The following is a 17,674-nucleotide window of genomic DNA, read 5'->3' as shown; positions in this document are numbered from 1 at the left end:
GCTGCTTCAGTGTGGAGCTCTCTAGCTTTTTAGTTACTTTTGTTTGTTTGTCATGTTTTTTGTCACTCTTTCCCGACCAGTTTCACCAGGGAAGAACTGCAGAATATTGCCGGTGTTTGATTATTAGAACGTTTTGTTAGACGTCTTAGTTGGAGGCGCAGCTCTACAAGCAATCCAAGAGACGCAAGCGAGGGAAACGCGCTGGCGTGATTGTGAAGCTCCGTCAACATGGCTTTAGTACTCCACTGCAGAGTATTCATCTAGCGAATGTCCGCTCCCACAAAACGGACGAATTGCTTCTGCTCACTCAAACAAATAAGTACTGTTCTAACAAAACTGCTCTGTGTTTCACAACAACCTGACTGAATGAAGCCATCCCAGACAGCGTGTTATATCTGCCAGGCTTCCAGCTGTTCAGAGCGGATCGTGTTGCGGAATCATCAGTGGAAAACGAGAGGTGGTGGGACATGCTTTTACATCAACGAAAGTTGGTGTACAGATGTAACAGCATTGAAGAAATTGTCCTAATTTAGAAGCACTCTTCGTCAACTGTAAGCCTTTCTAATCGCTGCAGGAGTTTTCCTCGTTCATTCTGGTGAGTGTTTACATCCTGCCACAAGCATGCGTTAATGCAGCGCTGCAACAGCTGGCTGATCACATCACAGACATGGAGCAATAATACCCGGACTCTCTTGTCATTATTCTGGGAAATTTAAATAAAGCTAACCTCACCCGTGAACTGTCAAAATACAAACAACACATCACATGCCCCACCAGAGACAGAAATATACTGGACCACTGCTACACCACTGTAAAGGATGCATATCGCTCTGTCCGACATGCAGATTTAGGACTCTCTGACTCTCTGTTTCAACTTCTCCTGACCTACAAACAGAAACTAAAATCAGCTAAGCCTGTAGTAAGAACTGTAAAGAGATCGACCAATGAAGCAGAGCTCGAACTACAAGCCTGCTTTGAATGCACTGATTGGAGTGTTTTTGAAGCTGCAGCCACAGACCTAATGCTGATACCTGATACCAGATACTGTGACATCATATATCAGTTTCTGTGAGGATATGTGCATCCTACAAGGGCTTTTTTTATCATTCAATAATGATAAACCATGGTTTTCAGCAAAACTCAGACTGATTCGTCATGCCAAATAGGATGCTTACAGAAGTGGGGATAAAATCTTGTACAGCCAGGCCAGAAACACACAGAGATTAGAGTGGCTAAAAGAAGCTACTCTGAAAAGCTGAAAAAACAGTTCCTTGTCTGTCACTCACTCGACGTTGTGTTGATGTAGTGACACTAGGGGTTCGATCTTGAGAGCCCCAATCACCTTTGCTTAAAATAGAAAAGGCCAGTGAAAACTGGTGAGTGGAATTTGCATGCCACTCTCCGCCCCGGACATACGGGTATAAAAGGAGATGTCATGCACCACTCATTCAGATTTTTCCTTCGGAGCCGAATGCTTGTGTGTTCGTCCTCTCACCTCATGCTACGCTGCTGGATTTTTTACGGCACATATCAGTGGTCACCCTCACATGGTCGAGTGTGGTGCTTCCCCTGGGCGCTTTGGCAGCCTGAGTCTGCAGGCTGGCACGGTTGGCATGGCGGCGTGCCGTCAGATTTTCAGCCCTTGGTTGGACCTTGCGTTTCTACAGGCAGGTGTTCCCCTAGAGCAGGTCTCAAGGTGCGTTGTGGTCATGACGGACGCCTCGAACTCAGGCTGGGGCACCGTGTGCAACGGGCAGGCAGTGTCGGGGCTCTGGACAGGGCACATCCAGTGGCAATTCAACTGCTTAGAGTTGCTAGCGGTATTGCTTGCCCTGAGGAGGCTCCGGCCGTTGATTCAGAGCAAGCATGTGTTGGTCTGAACTGACATCACAGCGACTGCAGCATACATAAACTCCCAAGGCAGCGTACGCTCGCGTCGCATGTTGCAACTCGCCGGCTGCCTCCTCCTTTGGAGTCAGCAGACATTGAAGTCTCTGCAAGCCACTCACCTTCCGGGCGTCCTCAACCGTCCAGCGGACGTGCTCTCACAGCAGGTAACGCTCCACGGGGAGTGAAGTCTCCACCCCCACGTAGTCCAGCTAATTTGGGAGAGATTTGGGGAGACACAGGTAGACCTGTTCGCCTCCCAAGACTCCTCTCACTGCCCCCTGTGGTACTCCCTGTCCGAGGCCCCCCTCGACACGGATGCCTTGGCGCACAGCTGGCCTCGGGGGCTACGCAAGTATGCGTTTCCTCCTGTGAGCCTCATTGCACAAACTCTGTGTAAAGTCAGGGAGGACGAGCAGCAAGTCCTGTTCGTTGCGCCATACTGGCCCAACCGGACTTGGTTCTCAGATCTGATGCTCCTGATAGTAGCACCTCCCTGGCGCATTCCCCTGAGGCAGGACTTTCTCACTCAGGGGCAAGGCATGCTCCAGCACCTGCGGTCAGACCTCTGGAATCTCCACATCTGGCTCCTGGACGGGACCTAGCAGGTCTTCCGCCAGTGGTGGTAGACATGATCACTCAGGACAGGGCCCCCTCTACGAGGCGGCTGTATGCCTTGAAGTGGCGTCTTTTCGCTAACTGGTGTTCTTCCCGTGGGGAAGACCCACAGAGATGCGCTGTCGGGTCTGTGCTGTCTTTCCTTCAGGAAGGGCTGGGGACATGGCAGTCTCCCTCTACCCTGAAAGTGTATGTGGCTGCCATAGCAGCTCACCACGATACACTGGATGGGAGACCCTCACGACAGTGCGACCTGATCAACAGGTTCCTCAAAGGTGCGAGGAGGTTGAATCCTCCTAGACCGCGCCTGATCCCCTCTTGGGATCTCTCTGTGGTCCTACCTGCCTTACAGAGAGCCCTCTTTGAGCCCCTGGAGCAGGCCGAGCTCAGCACTCTGTCCCTGAAGATGGCCCTTCTGGTGGCGCTCACTTCCATCAAGAGGGTGGGGGACCTGCAGGCGCTCTCTGTTACCAGATCTTGAGACCCCGGCCTGCTTAGGTGCCCAAGGTTCCCACCACTCCTTTTTGGGACCAGGTGGTGAACCTGCAAGCGCTCCCTTCAGAGGAGGAAGACCAGGCCTTGTTGTTGCTGTGTCCAGTTTGCGCCCTGTGCATATATCTGGACCGCACATAGAGCTTTAGATGCTCGGAGCAGCTCTTTGTCTGTTTTGGAGGACAGCAGAAGGGGAAAGCTGTCTCCAAGCAAAGATTATCCCATTGAATTGTGGATGCCATTTTCCTCGCATACCAATCTCAGGACTTGCTGTGCCCCTTGGGAGTCTGGGTGCACTCCACTAGAGGTGTTGCATCCTCCTGGGCACTGGCAAGGTGGGCCTTTCTAGCAGACATATGCAGAGCTGCGGGTTGGGCTACACCCAATACCTTTGCAAGGTTTTATAACCTACGCATAGACCTGGTTTCGACCCGAGTGTTATGCGGTAACAGCAGGTAGACCGGGCGGCCAGTTGGGTATACCGCTTGCATTGCGCCTTTCCCCTTTTTTCAAAGGTTATAATGTGCTCTTTTTTGTCCACAACAGTTCCCCATGCTGGTGAACTTCGGACACCTCTTTAATTCCTTAGCACTGTTTGGTGATGAACACGGCGGAGGAGTAATGCCACTAGGCCCAGTACTGATGGTATTCCCCTTTTCAGGTGAGCCTGTGTGCTCAGGCTCAGTGCTCCATGTGTGGTGATTCCCCCTTGGTAATCCCATATGATGAGTTTCCACTGTTCGGTTTCCCCCTTAGGTGAAGCCTGTTTCCCCTCATCAGAGCTTTCTGTAGATAGGGTCCTCCTGTAGTATAATTCCACATGTGTACTTCCCTGTTGGTAAATCCATGTGAGGTATGCTCCACATGTTAACCTCCCTCCGGTAGGATGTGTTCTCCGTAGTGCTTTCCTTCCTGGAGAGGGAAGAGCACTTCCCAGCGCTATTCTAGAAAGTGCTTGGCGGGAGATTGCTTTACAGCAAATTAAGAAAGGCACCGCCGGTAGCCTACTTGGGTAAGTGCCTCCTCCCCCCATAACGGGACTAGGGAGATGCCTTACCTAACTCGCTGGAAGGTCACGACGTGTTTGAGCGCTCGCTGCGAGGCACCCAGCAGCTTGCCCGTATCCACTCTTCCATGCCTCGTGACACGTTTCAGCGCCTGAGGCGTTTCCTATAGGAACCCCTAATGTCACTACATGGACACAACGTCGAGTGAGTGACAGACAGGGAACGTCTTGGTTACTGGTGTAACCTCTGTTCCCTGATTGAGGGAACGAGACGTTGTGTCCCTCCTGCTGCGGCACTGAACCGGCCGCTGACATGGCCGGGACTCTCTATCGGCTCCTCAGCATAAATCTGAATGAGTGATGCACGCCATCTCCTTTTAAACCCGTATGTCCGGGCGGAGAGTGGCATGCAAATTCCAATCGCCAATTTTCATTGGCCTTTTCTATTTTAAGCAAAGGTGATTAGGGCTCTCAAGATCGAACCCCTTGTGTCACTACATCAACACAACGTCGCGTTCCCTCCATCAGGGAACAGAGGTTACACCAGTAACCAAGACGTTTTCAGCCAACGATCCTGCATCTGTGTGGAGAGGCCTGAAGGAAACACCCCAGTACAAGACACCAACCCCCTCGCTCTGTAGACAATCAACAAATGGCTGGTGACCTGAATGTGTTTTACTGCAGGTTTGAGCCCAGTCTCACACCCCTCTCACACCCCTCCCCCTATCTGATCTTCATTACACACCCACTTACACCTCCTGCAACCCCTCTCCTCCCCCCTCCTGCTACCCAACCTGCACTTATGGTCCGTGAGGATGATGTGTGCCGGGTCTTCAAGAAACAGAAGACTAGGAAAGCTTCAGGCCCAGGTGGTGTTTAACCTGCCTGTCTGAAAGTCTGCACTGACCAACTGGCCCCCATCTTCACACAGATTTTCAATAGATCACTGGAGCAGTGTGAAGTTCCCTGCTGCTTCAAATACTCCACCATCATTCCGGTCCCCAAAAACCCCCAAATCATAGGACTTATTGACTACAGACCTGTCTCTCTCACGTCTGTGGTCATGAAGTCGTTTGAGAGACTGGTTTTGGCCTACCTGAAGGACATCACTAGACCCCTGCTAGACCCCCTCAGTTTGCTTACTGAGCAAACAGGTCTGTGGATGATGCTGTCAATATGGGACTGCATTATATCCTGAAACACCTTAACAGGTCTGGGACTTATGCAAGGATCATATTTGTGGACTTCAGTTCAGCCTTCAATACCATCATGCCTGATCTACTCTTAACCAAACTGACCCAGCTCTCCGTGCCTACCCCGATCTGTCGATGGATCATCAGCTTTCTGAAAGATAGGCAGCAGCTAGTGAGACTAGGAAAACGCACATCCGGGACCCACACTGGTGCTCCTCAGGGAGGCGTTCTCTCTCCACTGCTCTTATCCCTGTTTACGAATGACTGCACTGCAAAGGACCCCTTTGTCAAGCTCCTGAAGTTTGCAGACAACACCAAGGTCATCAGCCTAAGGTTTAACAGCTGGCTGTCTGGTGCATTCACAACAACCTTGAGCTGAACATGCTAAAAACAGTGGAGATGATAGTGGACTTCAGGAGAAATCCCCTGCCCCCCCGCCCCCCCACCATCCTGAACAACACTGTGGCAGCAATGGAGTCATTCAGGTTCCTGGGCTCTACCATCTCTCAGGAGCTGAAAAGGGACACCCACATAGACTTCATTGTGAAGAAGGCTCAGCAGAGGTTGTACTTCCTTCACCAGCTGAGGAAGTTCCACCTGCCACAGGAGCTGCTGACACAGTTTACCCTCAGGCCATTTTCCACACGAACAGTTAATCTGCCTTCAGGACTCCCAAATAGTGCAATCATGTAAATAAATATTTCATGTACATATGTAAATTCAATCATGTTTAATTCAATAACTGTACATACCCCTACCTTGCACATATACTACCACTTGCATATGTACATATGCCATTCTATGTTATATGTCCTATTATTTGTATGTCTATTTATACTCCTACCTTGTTTTATATTCTGTGTCTCACTGTAATGTTTTGTGTGCACTTGTTTCTCCTATCACCAAAAAGCTCATTCTGATTCTGATTCTGATGTTGCAAAGTGTCTACAGCACAAGGAAGGAACTATGTATCTCTGCTGATGCAATATCCAAGATCTCTCTTTTTTCTCTCTGGCTTGCAGGCCTAGCTGGTCTGGATGCTCGCTCCAGTGGAAGAATGGGCTCCAGAGCAATGGTGTACTACATGTCCACCACAATAATTGCTGCAATTCTAGGTGTTATCTTAGTTCTTGGAATTCACCCTGGAAATCCAAAACTCAGGTCTGGTCAGGTCAGCTCTACCCCCAAGAACCAGGAAGTCAGCAGTATGGATGCCTTTCTAGACCTTATCCGAAACCTTTTTCCAGATAACCTGGTCCAGGCCTGTTTTCAACAGGTAAATATTTACTGCTAAATAGTGTCTGTGTCAAGCATTATGAACTTTGGGTCAGTGATGTACCAGAGGTTCCTGTAGCTCAACTGGTAGAGCATGACCCTAGCATCACATGGGTTCTATTCCCCGGGAACACACAAACTGATCAAATGTATAACTTGAATGCACTGTAAGGCGCTTTGGATAAAAACATCTACCAAATGAATTAATGTAAAATGTAAAAGTTTTGGGGCCCCGTCCACAAGAGAGATCATCATGACAATTTGTATATGACTTTTTAGGCAATGAAACTTTTTTCTGCACTGCTGAAATTTTTAAATTTCATTTTACTGCATTTCTGTCATTTAGAAAGTGCAAATCTGGAAGGCTGTAGCAAGTCTTGAGTGTGGTAGTACTGGAGATTTCCATTTCTGAAAATGATAAACATTTGACATCGATGTAAGTGATTCTGTGTCAAAAAAAATCTAGAATGGAGTTATGCATTAAGTCATGTCAGAATTATCATTATTACAAGATTTCTAAAAACATCCAAGTTTGAAACCCAGAATGTTATAAAAGTTCCACCTTGCGGTCATGACTTCATGTGTAAAGAACCCAAATGGCAACGGCCTCAACAGTTACGGGAAGTGTACACATATTTCTTTATGATGTTACACGGAGTGCTTTCTTTGTTCTTACACATGTTGCAAGAACATACACAAAAAAAAATATTGTTCAATTTAAAAAAGTAAATGTTCGTGCATCCCTAAAGTTTTGACTTGTGTCAACTTAAGAGGCAAAGTTGATCAAATAGAACATAGAGCTGACTTAAATCAGTATAACTTGTTAAATGAGCTAAATGTCTTTTTAAGTAAACTTGAATTTCTATGTTCAATCAACTTCTAATTTAATTCAAACTGAATATAGAAGTCCAATTACTTATATTATAATTTGATATTATTGATAACCATCAATGTAGTTATGGTCATCCCAGTGTCAGAGGCAAAATAACCTGCCATTTGATGGTAAAAAAAAGGCCAGTTTATGATCAGAGACTAACATCTGATCCCGCTATAATATCTAGACTTAAGCTTGTCAAGGAGACACGCGTGGGCCTTAACACTTTACACCAAGGATGTCAATTTGGCTTGAACATTGGACATAAATAATTGGTGGGTTGTACAGTCCTTGCTTGTTTTGATTATTGGGGTAAATTGAAAGTCATGTGTGTTACTTCAGAAAGACGCTATATGATTTGACATCACACAAAACAATCTGGTTGAATGATCTAGTATGTAGATTAATTTATGTTGTTACACAGGAATGAAAATTAAAGGGATAATTCACCAAAAAATTAAATTTCTCTCACCATTTACTCAGCCTCATGCCATCCCAGATGTATAAGATTTTCTTTCTTCTGCTGAACACAATCCAAAAAATTTTTGGGAAGAATAACTCAGCTGTAGGTGCTTACAATGCAAGTAGTGCGGATTTAGGCATGGGCGAAATGGGCAGTTGGCCAGAGTGGCATCTACCCCCCCCCACCCCCCGTGTTAAAGCGGTTTTCACCCAGGGCGCCATACAAGCTAGAACCGCTACTGAATGTAAGATAATGGTGGCCAGAACTTTGAAGCTCCAAAGAGCACATAATATCAGCATAAATGTAATCCATATGATTCCAGTGGTTAAATACATCTTCAGAAGCAATGTGATAGATGTAGGTGAGAAACAGATCAATATTAATTCTTTTTTTATTATAAATTCTCCTTCCTGCCCAGTATGTTGCGAAAGAATGCGAATCACCAAAAAAAAAAAAAACGAAGAATGTGGAAGTGAAAGTGGAAGCAGATAGTAAAAAAACATTTAAATATTGATTTGTTTCTCATCCACACCTATCATATCGCTTCTGAATAGGGATGTCCCAATGGACTCTATGCACGGAACGTAGCCAATGTATTTATAGTCAAATCTCAAGGGACTAACAATCTTCCGGTATCGTATCCAACGCGAAAGTGTCAAGAGTTGTAGCAAACTACTATACTATTTCTAAAATAAAACGATTTATCACAACAAATGTGATTTTGTTTAGTAAAAGTATAAAAATAATCTCAGTAATGAGCTCCAAAAGTGTAAATACATACGATCTGAAGCTTGAAGAATGGCCGAGCACTGCTATACCATTGTGTAGGGCTTCCTCTGTGTGCAGAGTATTTACTTGTTTTGGTTGTGAACGACTCAGTGCGAACCGATTAAATCATAACACATAAAAAAGATGCTAATTTGTCACCATCTACTGGCGATGTATTAAAAAAAATGGTCACAGACAGAATTCGTGAATGAATGGATTCAAAAGACTCGAGTCACTGAGATGACAAGAAATCCCCACCACTGATACTAACAAAGATTTATACTAACTTGGTAGTAGGGATGGGTGATACCACTTATTTTCTTTTCGATCCAATACCAAGTACTATCAAGGCCAATATCACCGATACCGATACCAAAACCGATTCTTCTATTCAGTGAATTATTTTCTTTTCTTTTTCTTCAAATTCTTGGGATAAAATGGCTGATTAAAAATATTTTTCAAAAACATGTTTTTTTTTTTTTTTACATTTGTAGGCCTAAAATGGAAAGTTATTAGTTCCCTGTCTGTCACTCACTCGACGTTGTGTCAATGTAGTGACACTAGGGGTTCGCTCTTGAGAGCCCCAATCACCTTTGCTTTATTCAGAAAAGGCCAATGAAAATTGTTGAGTAGAATTTGCATGCCACACTCCGCCCCGGACATACGGGTATAAAAGGAGATGGCGTGCACCACTCATTCAGACTTGTTCTTCGGAGCCGAGCGCGTGTGTGTGTGTGTTCGTCCCGTCACCTTATTCCTTGCTTCTGGAATTTACGGCGCATATCAGCGGTCGCCCTCGCATGGTCGAGTGTTGTGCTTCCCCTGGGCGCTTCGGGGCCACACTCCACAGGTGTTAAAAGAGTGTATTCCAAGAGAGTATATTTTCTCTAAAAGAGCTCACACAAATGATTAGTGTCTTTTTAAAGATGTCCTTTCGCCTTTGTGCTACTGGGTGCGGCCGTTATCTCACCCCACCGGATGGCCATGAGATCTGCTTGGGTCGCCAGCACGCCGAGGCAGCTTTCGTGGAGGGGTCATGTTCTCACTGTGAAAACATGCCCATGAGAACTTTGCGGTCGCGGCTCTCTTCCTTCTTTGTGAAGCAGAGAGCCACCGTGGCTGCTTCACGACCCGGTCCATCCTGCATTGAAACTCAGGCAGCTGTGTGAGCGAGCGCCACAGGCAATCTTGATGTGGATATGGGAGCGTTTCCACCAACTCAATCCCCGCGGGCCTTCCAGCCCCCAGCACGCTCGTTCTGCCCGGTAGAGTTCACGAGCGAGGTAGGCGGTATGCCTCAGGGCGGATTTAATATTCGTTCGGGGCTTACAACGAGGATGAGTTATCGGTTGCAGCATCGGAGGGTGGGCTTCTGCTTTCTGAGCTCCTGCTTTCGGGCGGTAGAGCTCAGGATGAGGCAGACACTGAGTTTGCAGCCGTGCTTGCCCGGGCAGCTGCAAACATCGGGCTGGAGTGGAACCCTCCGCCCTGCCCTGAGCGTTTGCGGCTAGATGATTGGTTTCTGTGCTGGAAGTGCATGAGGAGCTCGCGAAGTCGTGGAAGGCACCCTTCTCTGCCCGTACATGCTTTGCCGGCTCATCCACCCTGACTCGTCCACCCTCGACAGCGGAGCGGCTAAGGGATATGTCGAGCTTCCCCAGGTAGAGCGCGCCGTTGCGGTGCATTTATGCCCGCAGGGCGCAGCCACCTGGAGGAACCGACCAAGGCCAAGGCTCCCTTCCAAGGCGTGTAAGTTTCCACCCTGCACGCCATGGCCATCCTGCAGGTCCACCAGGTCAAGGCGCTCAGAGATCTGCACAAGGGTAGGACTGACCCAGGGCTTATCCAGGAACTGCATACCATGACCGACCTCACTCTATGGGTGTGCGCCCTGGGCCAAACGATGTCCACCTTGGTGGTCCAAGAGCGGCACCTGTGGCTCAACCTTGCAGAGATGCGTGACGCCGAGAAAGTCCACTTTCTCGATGCGCCCATTTCCCAAGGGGGGCTCTTTGGCGACACTGTTGAGGATTCTGCCCACCAGTTCTCAACAGTGAAGAAGCAGATGGAGGCCATCAAACACATCCTGTCGTGGTGCGGCCTATAGGCCTCCGAAGTCCCGCACCCCATCTGCCTCTCACCAGGGCCGTCCTCCTGTGGTGCTGGCCCGGCTCCCAAACCATTTGAGTACGTATGCCAGAAAGAGATCCTCCCACAGGAAGTCGGCTCCACCTGCCCATCAGTCAGCCCCAAGAACCCCAGATGGGCTTCGAGGCAGCCCTGACATAGGAAGCCCAGGGATAAGGTGACTGCCCTCTCCAGTGCATAGTGAGTATTCTATCCCCGAGTGCCCACTGGGCCTTGGCACCCACATGGTAAGTAAAAGGGCAGTCCCCTCATTTCCTGGGCCAGCGCACTCGCAATGTCCAGGAGCTGGAAGTCTTACCGGTCAATCACCCGTTCCCTCGTTCTCCATCGAGAGACAGCTGGCAGGCAGGTAAGTATGCTGGTCTCTGGGGTCGATCGCCCGCCCGGCCACCGTTGCAGGCTTGCGGAGCAGCACATCCCATGTGGGCTGTCTTCCAGGTGGGGCACCTGCTCTGCCTTGCTGCGAACCTCCCTACCCGGGTACAGTAAGTCCAGTTGTCCCCTTGGTGCTACTGTCGTGGGGGCTGGAGGCCTGGTTAGCGCTCTCCAGCCCCTTGCGGTGGCTCATTAGGATGATTCGCCTCGGCTACACCTTCCAGTTTCCCAGACGCCCACCCAGGTTCAGTGGTATCCTCTCCGCTACGGTGCAGGGCGAGGGTGCCTCTGTCCGCCTGGCAAAGGGAGCAATAGAGCCCGTCCCCATAGCGGAGTTGCACGAGGGCTTTTACAGCCCTTATTTTATCGTACCCAAGAGAGGGGGAGGATTGTGCCCAATCTTTGATCAGCTGCCTTGAACAAAGCCTTACAGGATGTTAACGCAGAAGCGCATCCTGGCGTCAGTACGACGTCAGGATTGGTTCATGGCCATTGACCTGAAGGACATGTACTTTCACGTATCGATCCTTCCTTGACACAAACCCTTTCTTCAGTTTGCCTTCAAGGGACGAGCATACCAGTACAAGGTCCTCCCCTTCGGTCTATCCCTGTCCCCTTGCATCTTCACCAAGGTCGCAGAGGCTGCCCTGGCCCTGCTGAGGGAGAAGGGCATAAGGATTCTCAACTGGCTAATCCTAGCTCACTCACGACACCTATTGTGTGCATACAGGGACCTTGTGTTTCAGCACCTTGACCAACTCGGGCTGCAGGTCAACTGGGAGAAGAGCAAGCTCTCCCCTGTGCGGAGCATCAATTTTCTCGGTATGGAGTTGGACTCTGTCACTCTCAAGGCACGTCTTTCAACCGAACGTGCTCAGTCAGTGCTGACCTGCCTGAAGCGGACCTGCCTGAGGCGGTTCTCCCCCTCGGGTTGATGCATATGAGACCGCTTCAGCACTGGCTACAGACTCGAGTCCCGAGGTGGGCATGGCACCACGGCACCCAGCGTGTGACCATCACACCACAGTGCCGTCAGACTTTCAGCCCTTGGTCGGACCTGGCATTTCTACAGGCAGGTGTTCCCCTAGAGCAGGTCTCAAGGTGCATCGTGGTCACAACAGATGCCTCGAACTCAGGCTGGGGTGCCATGTGCAACGGGCAGGCATCAACTGCTTAGAGTTGCTGGCAGTGTTGCTGGCCCTGAGGAGGCTTCAGCCGTTGATTCAGCGCAGGTAGACCAGTTTGCCTCCCAAGAGTGCTCTCACTGCCTCCTTTGGTACTCCCTGTCCGAGGCCCCTCTCAGCGCGGATGCCTTGGCACACAGCTGGCCTCGGGGGCTGCGCAAATATGCGTCTCCTCCAGTGAGCCTTATTGCACAGACTCTGTGCAAAGTCAGGGAGGACAAGCAGCAAGTCCAGCACCCACGGCCAGACCTCTGGAATCTCCACGTCTTGCTGCTGGACGGGACATGGAAGACCTAGCAGGTCTGTATGCCTTGAAGTGGCGTCTCTTCGTGAACTGTGGGGAAGACCTACAGAGATGCGCCATCAGGTCTGTGCTGTCTTTGCTTCAGGAAGGGCTGGGGACATGGCAGTCTCCCTCTACCCTGAAAGTGTACGGGGCTGCCATAGCAGCTTATCATGACACACTGGATGGGAGACCCTCACAACAGCGTGACCTGATCAACAGGTTCCTCAAGGGCACAAGGAGGTTGAATCCTCCTAGACCGTGCCTGATTCCCTCTTGGGTTCTCTCTGTGGTCCTACCTGCCTTACAGAGAGCCCCCTTTGAGCCCATGGAGCAGGCTGAGCTCAGCACTTTGTCTCTGAAGACGGCCCTCCTGGTGGTGCTATTTTAATCAAGAGGGTGGGGGACCCGCAGGCTCTCTGTGTTACCAGCGAATGCCTGGAGTTCGGGCCGGCACACTCTCATGTGATCTTGAGACTCCGGCCCAGTTATGTGCCCAGAGTTCCCACCACTCCTTTTCAGGACCAAGTGGTGAACCTGCAAGCGCTCCCTTCAGAGGAAGAAGACCCGGCCTTGTCGTTGCTGTGTCCACTTCTCGCCCTGCGCATCTATCTGGACCGCACGCAGAGCTTTAGATGCTCAGAGCAGCTCTTTGTCTGTTTTGGAGGACAGCAGAAGGGGAAAGCTATCTCCAAGCAGAGGCTAGCCCATTGGATTGTGGATGCCATTTCTCTCGCATACCAATCTCAGGACTTGCCGTGCCCCTTGGGAGTCCAGGCGCACTCCACTAGAGGTGTTGCGTCCTCCTGGGCACTGGCAAGGGGGGGCCACTCTAGCGGACATATGCAGAGCTGAGGGTTGGGCTACACCTAATACCTTTGTGAGGTTTTACAACCCACGCATAGACCCAGTTTTGACCCGAGTGTTACGTGGTAACAGCAGGTAGGTTGGTTGTATCGCTTGCATTGCGCCTTTCCCCTTTTTCAAAGGTGATAATGTGCGCCTTTTCTGGTGAACCCCGGATGCCTCTTTAATTCTTAAGCACTGTTTGGTGACAAACTCGACGGAGGAGTAACGGCACCAGGCCCTGTACTCATGGTATGCCCCTTTTCAGGTGAGCCTGTGTGCTCGGGCTCAGTGCTATATGCATGGTGATTCCCCCTTGGTAATCCCATATGATGAGTTTCCACTGTTCAGGTTTCCCCTTGCCAGAGCCTTCTCTGCCTCAGCCACTGTTGCTGCGTACCCTCTCTGTAGATAGGGTCCTCCGGTGGTATCATTCCATATGTGAACTTCCCCGTTGGTAAGTCCATGTGAGATATTCTCCACGTTATCCTCCCTCCGGTAGGATGTGGTCTCTGTAGTGCTCCCCCTCCTGGAGAGGGAAGAGCACTTCCCAGCATTATTCTAGAAAGTGCTCGGCAGGAAATTGCTTAACAGCTATCAGGTAAGGCTCCACCGGTAGCCTCCTTAACGGGACTAGGGAGATGCCTTACCTAACTCGCTGGAAGGTCATGACATGGTTGAGCGCTCGCTGCGAGGCATGCAGCAGCTTGCCCGTGTCCACTTTTCCATACCTCGTGACACGGTTCAGCACCTGTGGCATTTCCTATAGGAAACCCTAATGTCACTACATCAACACAACGTCGAGTGAGTGACAGACAGGGAACGTCTTGGTTACTGATGTAACCTCTGTTACCTGATGGAGGGAACGAGACGTTGTGTCCCTCCTGTTGCGGCACTGAACTGGCCGCTGACATGGCCGGGACTCTCTATCGGCTCCTCAGCATAAATCTGAATGAGTGGTGCATGCCATCTCCTTTTATACCAATATGTCCGGGGCGGAGAGTGGCATGCAAATTCCACTCGCCAATTTTCATTGGCCTTTTCTATTTTAAGCAAAGGTGATTGGGGCTCTCAAGATTGAACCCCTAGTGTCACTACATTGACACAACGTCTCGTTCCCTCCATCAGGGAACAGAGGTTACATCAGTAACCAAGACGTTTAAAAACAAAACTTTAGAATCAATATTTTAGGGGGTCTGTGTAGCTCAGCAAGTATTGACACTGACTACCCCCCCTGGAGTCACGAGTTTGAATCCAGGGTGTGCTGAGTGACTCCAGCCAGGTCTCCTAAGCAACCAGATTGGCCCGGTTGCTAGGGAGGGTAGAGTCACAGGGGATAACCTCCTTAGTGGTTCTCGCTCTCAGTGGGGCGCGTGGTAAGTTGTGGATGGATCGTGGAGAGAAGCATGAGCCTCCACATGTTGGGAGTCTCCGTGGTGTCATGCACAACGAGCCATGTGATAAGATGCGCAGATTGATGGTCTCAGAAGCAGAGGCAACTGAGATTTGTCCTCCGCCACCCGAATTGAGGTGAGTAACCACGCCACCACGACGTACTAAGTAGTGGGAATTGGGCATTCCAAATTGGGAGAAAAGGGGATAAAAAAATAAAAAAAAGGTATCAATATTTTTATGTGAGGATTGATATTCTCAACACAACATCAGTATCAGAAGTATTGATTCTTTAGGATGGATCCACCCATCCCTACCTTGTAGTAGTGTCCTGTCGTTCCTGAAACATCTGTCGTAAAAACCCATTACGATTTTGTTCCTCATATTTTTGTCTGGGTGGCTCAACAGCAGGAATGTCACACCACATGGAGCCCTGAAGGTGGGGCAGGATCTAGGGGGTGCTGGGGTGCAATGGATCCAACTGGATCATGAACTCTTTTCCTAATACTTGATATTTGCTTTGCGCACTTCACACTACCTTGAGCAAAACCACACCATAATATTTTTGTATATTTATTATGGAAATAGATCAGAAATTTGTATTATAATGACCATGTCAAGGTTGCATGTAAATCAAGTTCATGTTCTGTTTAAACAGGCTGTTCAATGCAACTGAATCATGTCCCTGTTGCTCACCATAGTCAAAATCACATAATCTTCTCTTTCTTTCAGTTACATACATGTAATGTTAGAAATGTGTGTGTCTGACAGTGTAAAGGTCAGACTTAAGGATCTCTGTTCTTTTTGTTTTCTTTCTATAAGAGTTGCTGTAATATTTACAGTTTTACACAATTATCATCTGCCTTCTGCTTCTTATTTCAGGTTCAAACAGTGCTGAAAAAAGAAGCAGTGCCGGTCCAGAACCAAACTGAACCAATCCTTGTAAATAGAAAGAAACTGGAAATGAAGTGGGGAATGAATGTTCTAGGTTAGAGGATATACTGTTTTCTATCTATATTTTAAACAAAAAATACATATTATTTGAATACAATACATATTATAAATTATCACGTTTCTGTGTTCTCAGGTTTGATTGGGTTCTTCATCACATTTGGAATCTGCATGGGGAAAATGGGGGAGAGGGGGAAACTCATGTCTGATTTTTTCAACATCCTTAATGAGATCATCATGAAGATGGTGTCCATGATCATGTGGTCAGTATTCTGCCTTTATTTTAGGAGTGTATACAAAATTGTAATCAAGTTCAAATCCAAAAATGAAGCTGTTTCAGGCATTTATTTTTACACTTGCTCTGTAAAGCAATAGATGGAGACAATTACTAAGGAAAAGAGAGAGTGATTTTGTATTTTTAAGTCTGCTTTTCATTTGTTCTTTTTTAGACTGGATATTTCTAAATGTATTACAAATACAGACATATGAATAAAAACAAATAACTAAGTAAAGGCAGGGGTCTTACAATCTTACAAATGAAAACAGAGAGAGAGAGAGAGAGGAATGTTATATGATTGTAATTTTAATTATTTATTTTAGAAATGTTGCAGTCAGGATCCGAAATTAACATTCGGCAAATGCAAAAAAAAAATAGGCTTTGGCAAGTAAATAAAACATTACATGATGTCAAATTGTAAGAAATATAATCTGACCCCCGCTGATTTAAGTGACATGCACGATTCAAATAAAATGTACACAAACAGCTAAAGACAACATCTGTCATGACTCACATCTTCTAACCATTTTACCTAAGTGGAATATTTACCATCTCTAAGTTTATCGGACTGCACAGTGAGTACAAAATATAAATAAATATAAAATAATAAAATTAATAAAAATGGTACTTTGTCCAAAAAAAAAAAGTTGCCAACCCCTGCTTCTCTGTTGAGATCACCATGCACACTTAGACAAAAAATTAATAATAAAAATAATAATACCGATTTGGAGTGTGATGATAACTTAAAATGAAAAGAAGTGGTCAGCAAAACAAGCACTGCAAGATGTCTCCCAAAGTGAGAGAGGAATGAGAGAGAAAGGAATCTGTCAGGGAGAGGACTGAGAGAGCAGCGCAGGAATCCGTGAGAAAGCGTAATCGTTGTTGTGTTCACATGGGTAAATGTGGGAACTTGGTTCAGGATGCAATACATCCTCCAACACCCAGACCGCAGACAGATACCCATGTGTTGGCAAGGATAGACAGAGCTGAAATAAGACAGAGAGAACTGAATTTATGTATCGTGTCTGCAGAAAATGATGAAACACTTGATATTAGAAGCTTGCAGACGATTTTACAGTAAAAAAAAAGGAAAAAGATAGTTGGAATGAACCTGGGATTGCTGTACAAACACATTGCTGCAGCATAAAAAAACTGTAGTAGTGCAATAGAAACTAACAGGAAGTTATCAACCAGACTTTAAAAAAACAGTTTTTAAAGTCAGGCTCATGGATTAGACATGCCATGCTCATGGAGAATGGCACATATATAGAGAAAACAAAAGCATATGACCAAGTAAGAAGACTCCGCTCTAACCTGAGGCCATTCCGACTGTAACTGTGTTCTGTGCTCTGCCTTCACATTATGTAAACTGTTCAAATGATACAATAAACAACATCTGTCATTCACCTTAACTCACAGTGAAATATTTATACATGGCATTTTAGATTAATTAAATTTAGACCACATAAGAAGCAACATTTATCCTCTCATATGGTACTCAGACTCCAAAACCAGATAATTTCATGAGCTAACATGTCAGAATGCATGTCAAAACAAACAAAATGTATTGTAAAACAATGGACGGAGCTATAGCATGACATTTAAAGGTGAAATGTGGAATTTTCTCTATCACTAGTGTCAC

General features: G+C 47.5%; 1 protein-coding gene across 2 annotated transcripts in view; it reads left to right on the top strand.

Annotated features, from left to right (window-relative positions):
* The window catches only part of LOC127451497 (excitatory amino acid transporter 2-like), a 41,809-nt gene that overhangs the window by 14,011 nt on the left and 10,124 nt on the right, over positions 1-17,674 (top strand). For both annotated transcript variants that reach the window (XM_051716245.1, XM_051716244.1), the window contains exons 4-6: positions 6,219-6,472; positions 15,687-15,792; positions 15,892-16,018. In XM_051716245.1, coding sequence (XP_051572205.1) covers positions 6,219-6,472; positions 15,687-15,792; positions 15,892-16,018 — 487 coding nt within the window. The remainder of the gene's footprint in view (positions 1-6,218; positions 6,473-15,686; positions 15,793-15,891; positions 16,019-17,674) is intronic.

The sequence above is a fragment of the Myxocyprinus asiaticus genome, chromosome 14 (genome assembly GCF_019703515.2).
Source record: "Myxocyprinus asiaticus isolate MX2 ecotype Aquarium Trade chromosome 14, UBuf_Myxa_2, whole genome shotgun sequence".
Lineage (NCBI taxonomy): Eukaryota > Metazoa > Chordata > Actinopteri > Cypriniformes > Catostomidae > Myxocyprinus > Myxocyprinus asiaticus.
Note: the sequence above shows the minus strand (reverse complement) of the source record. Positions and strands in the feature narration are given on the sequence as shown.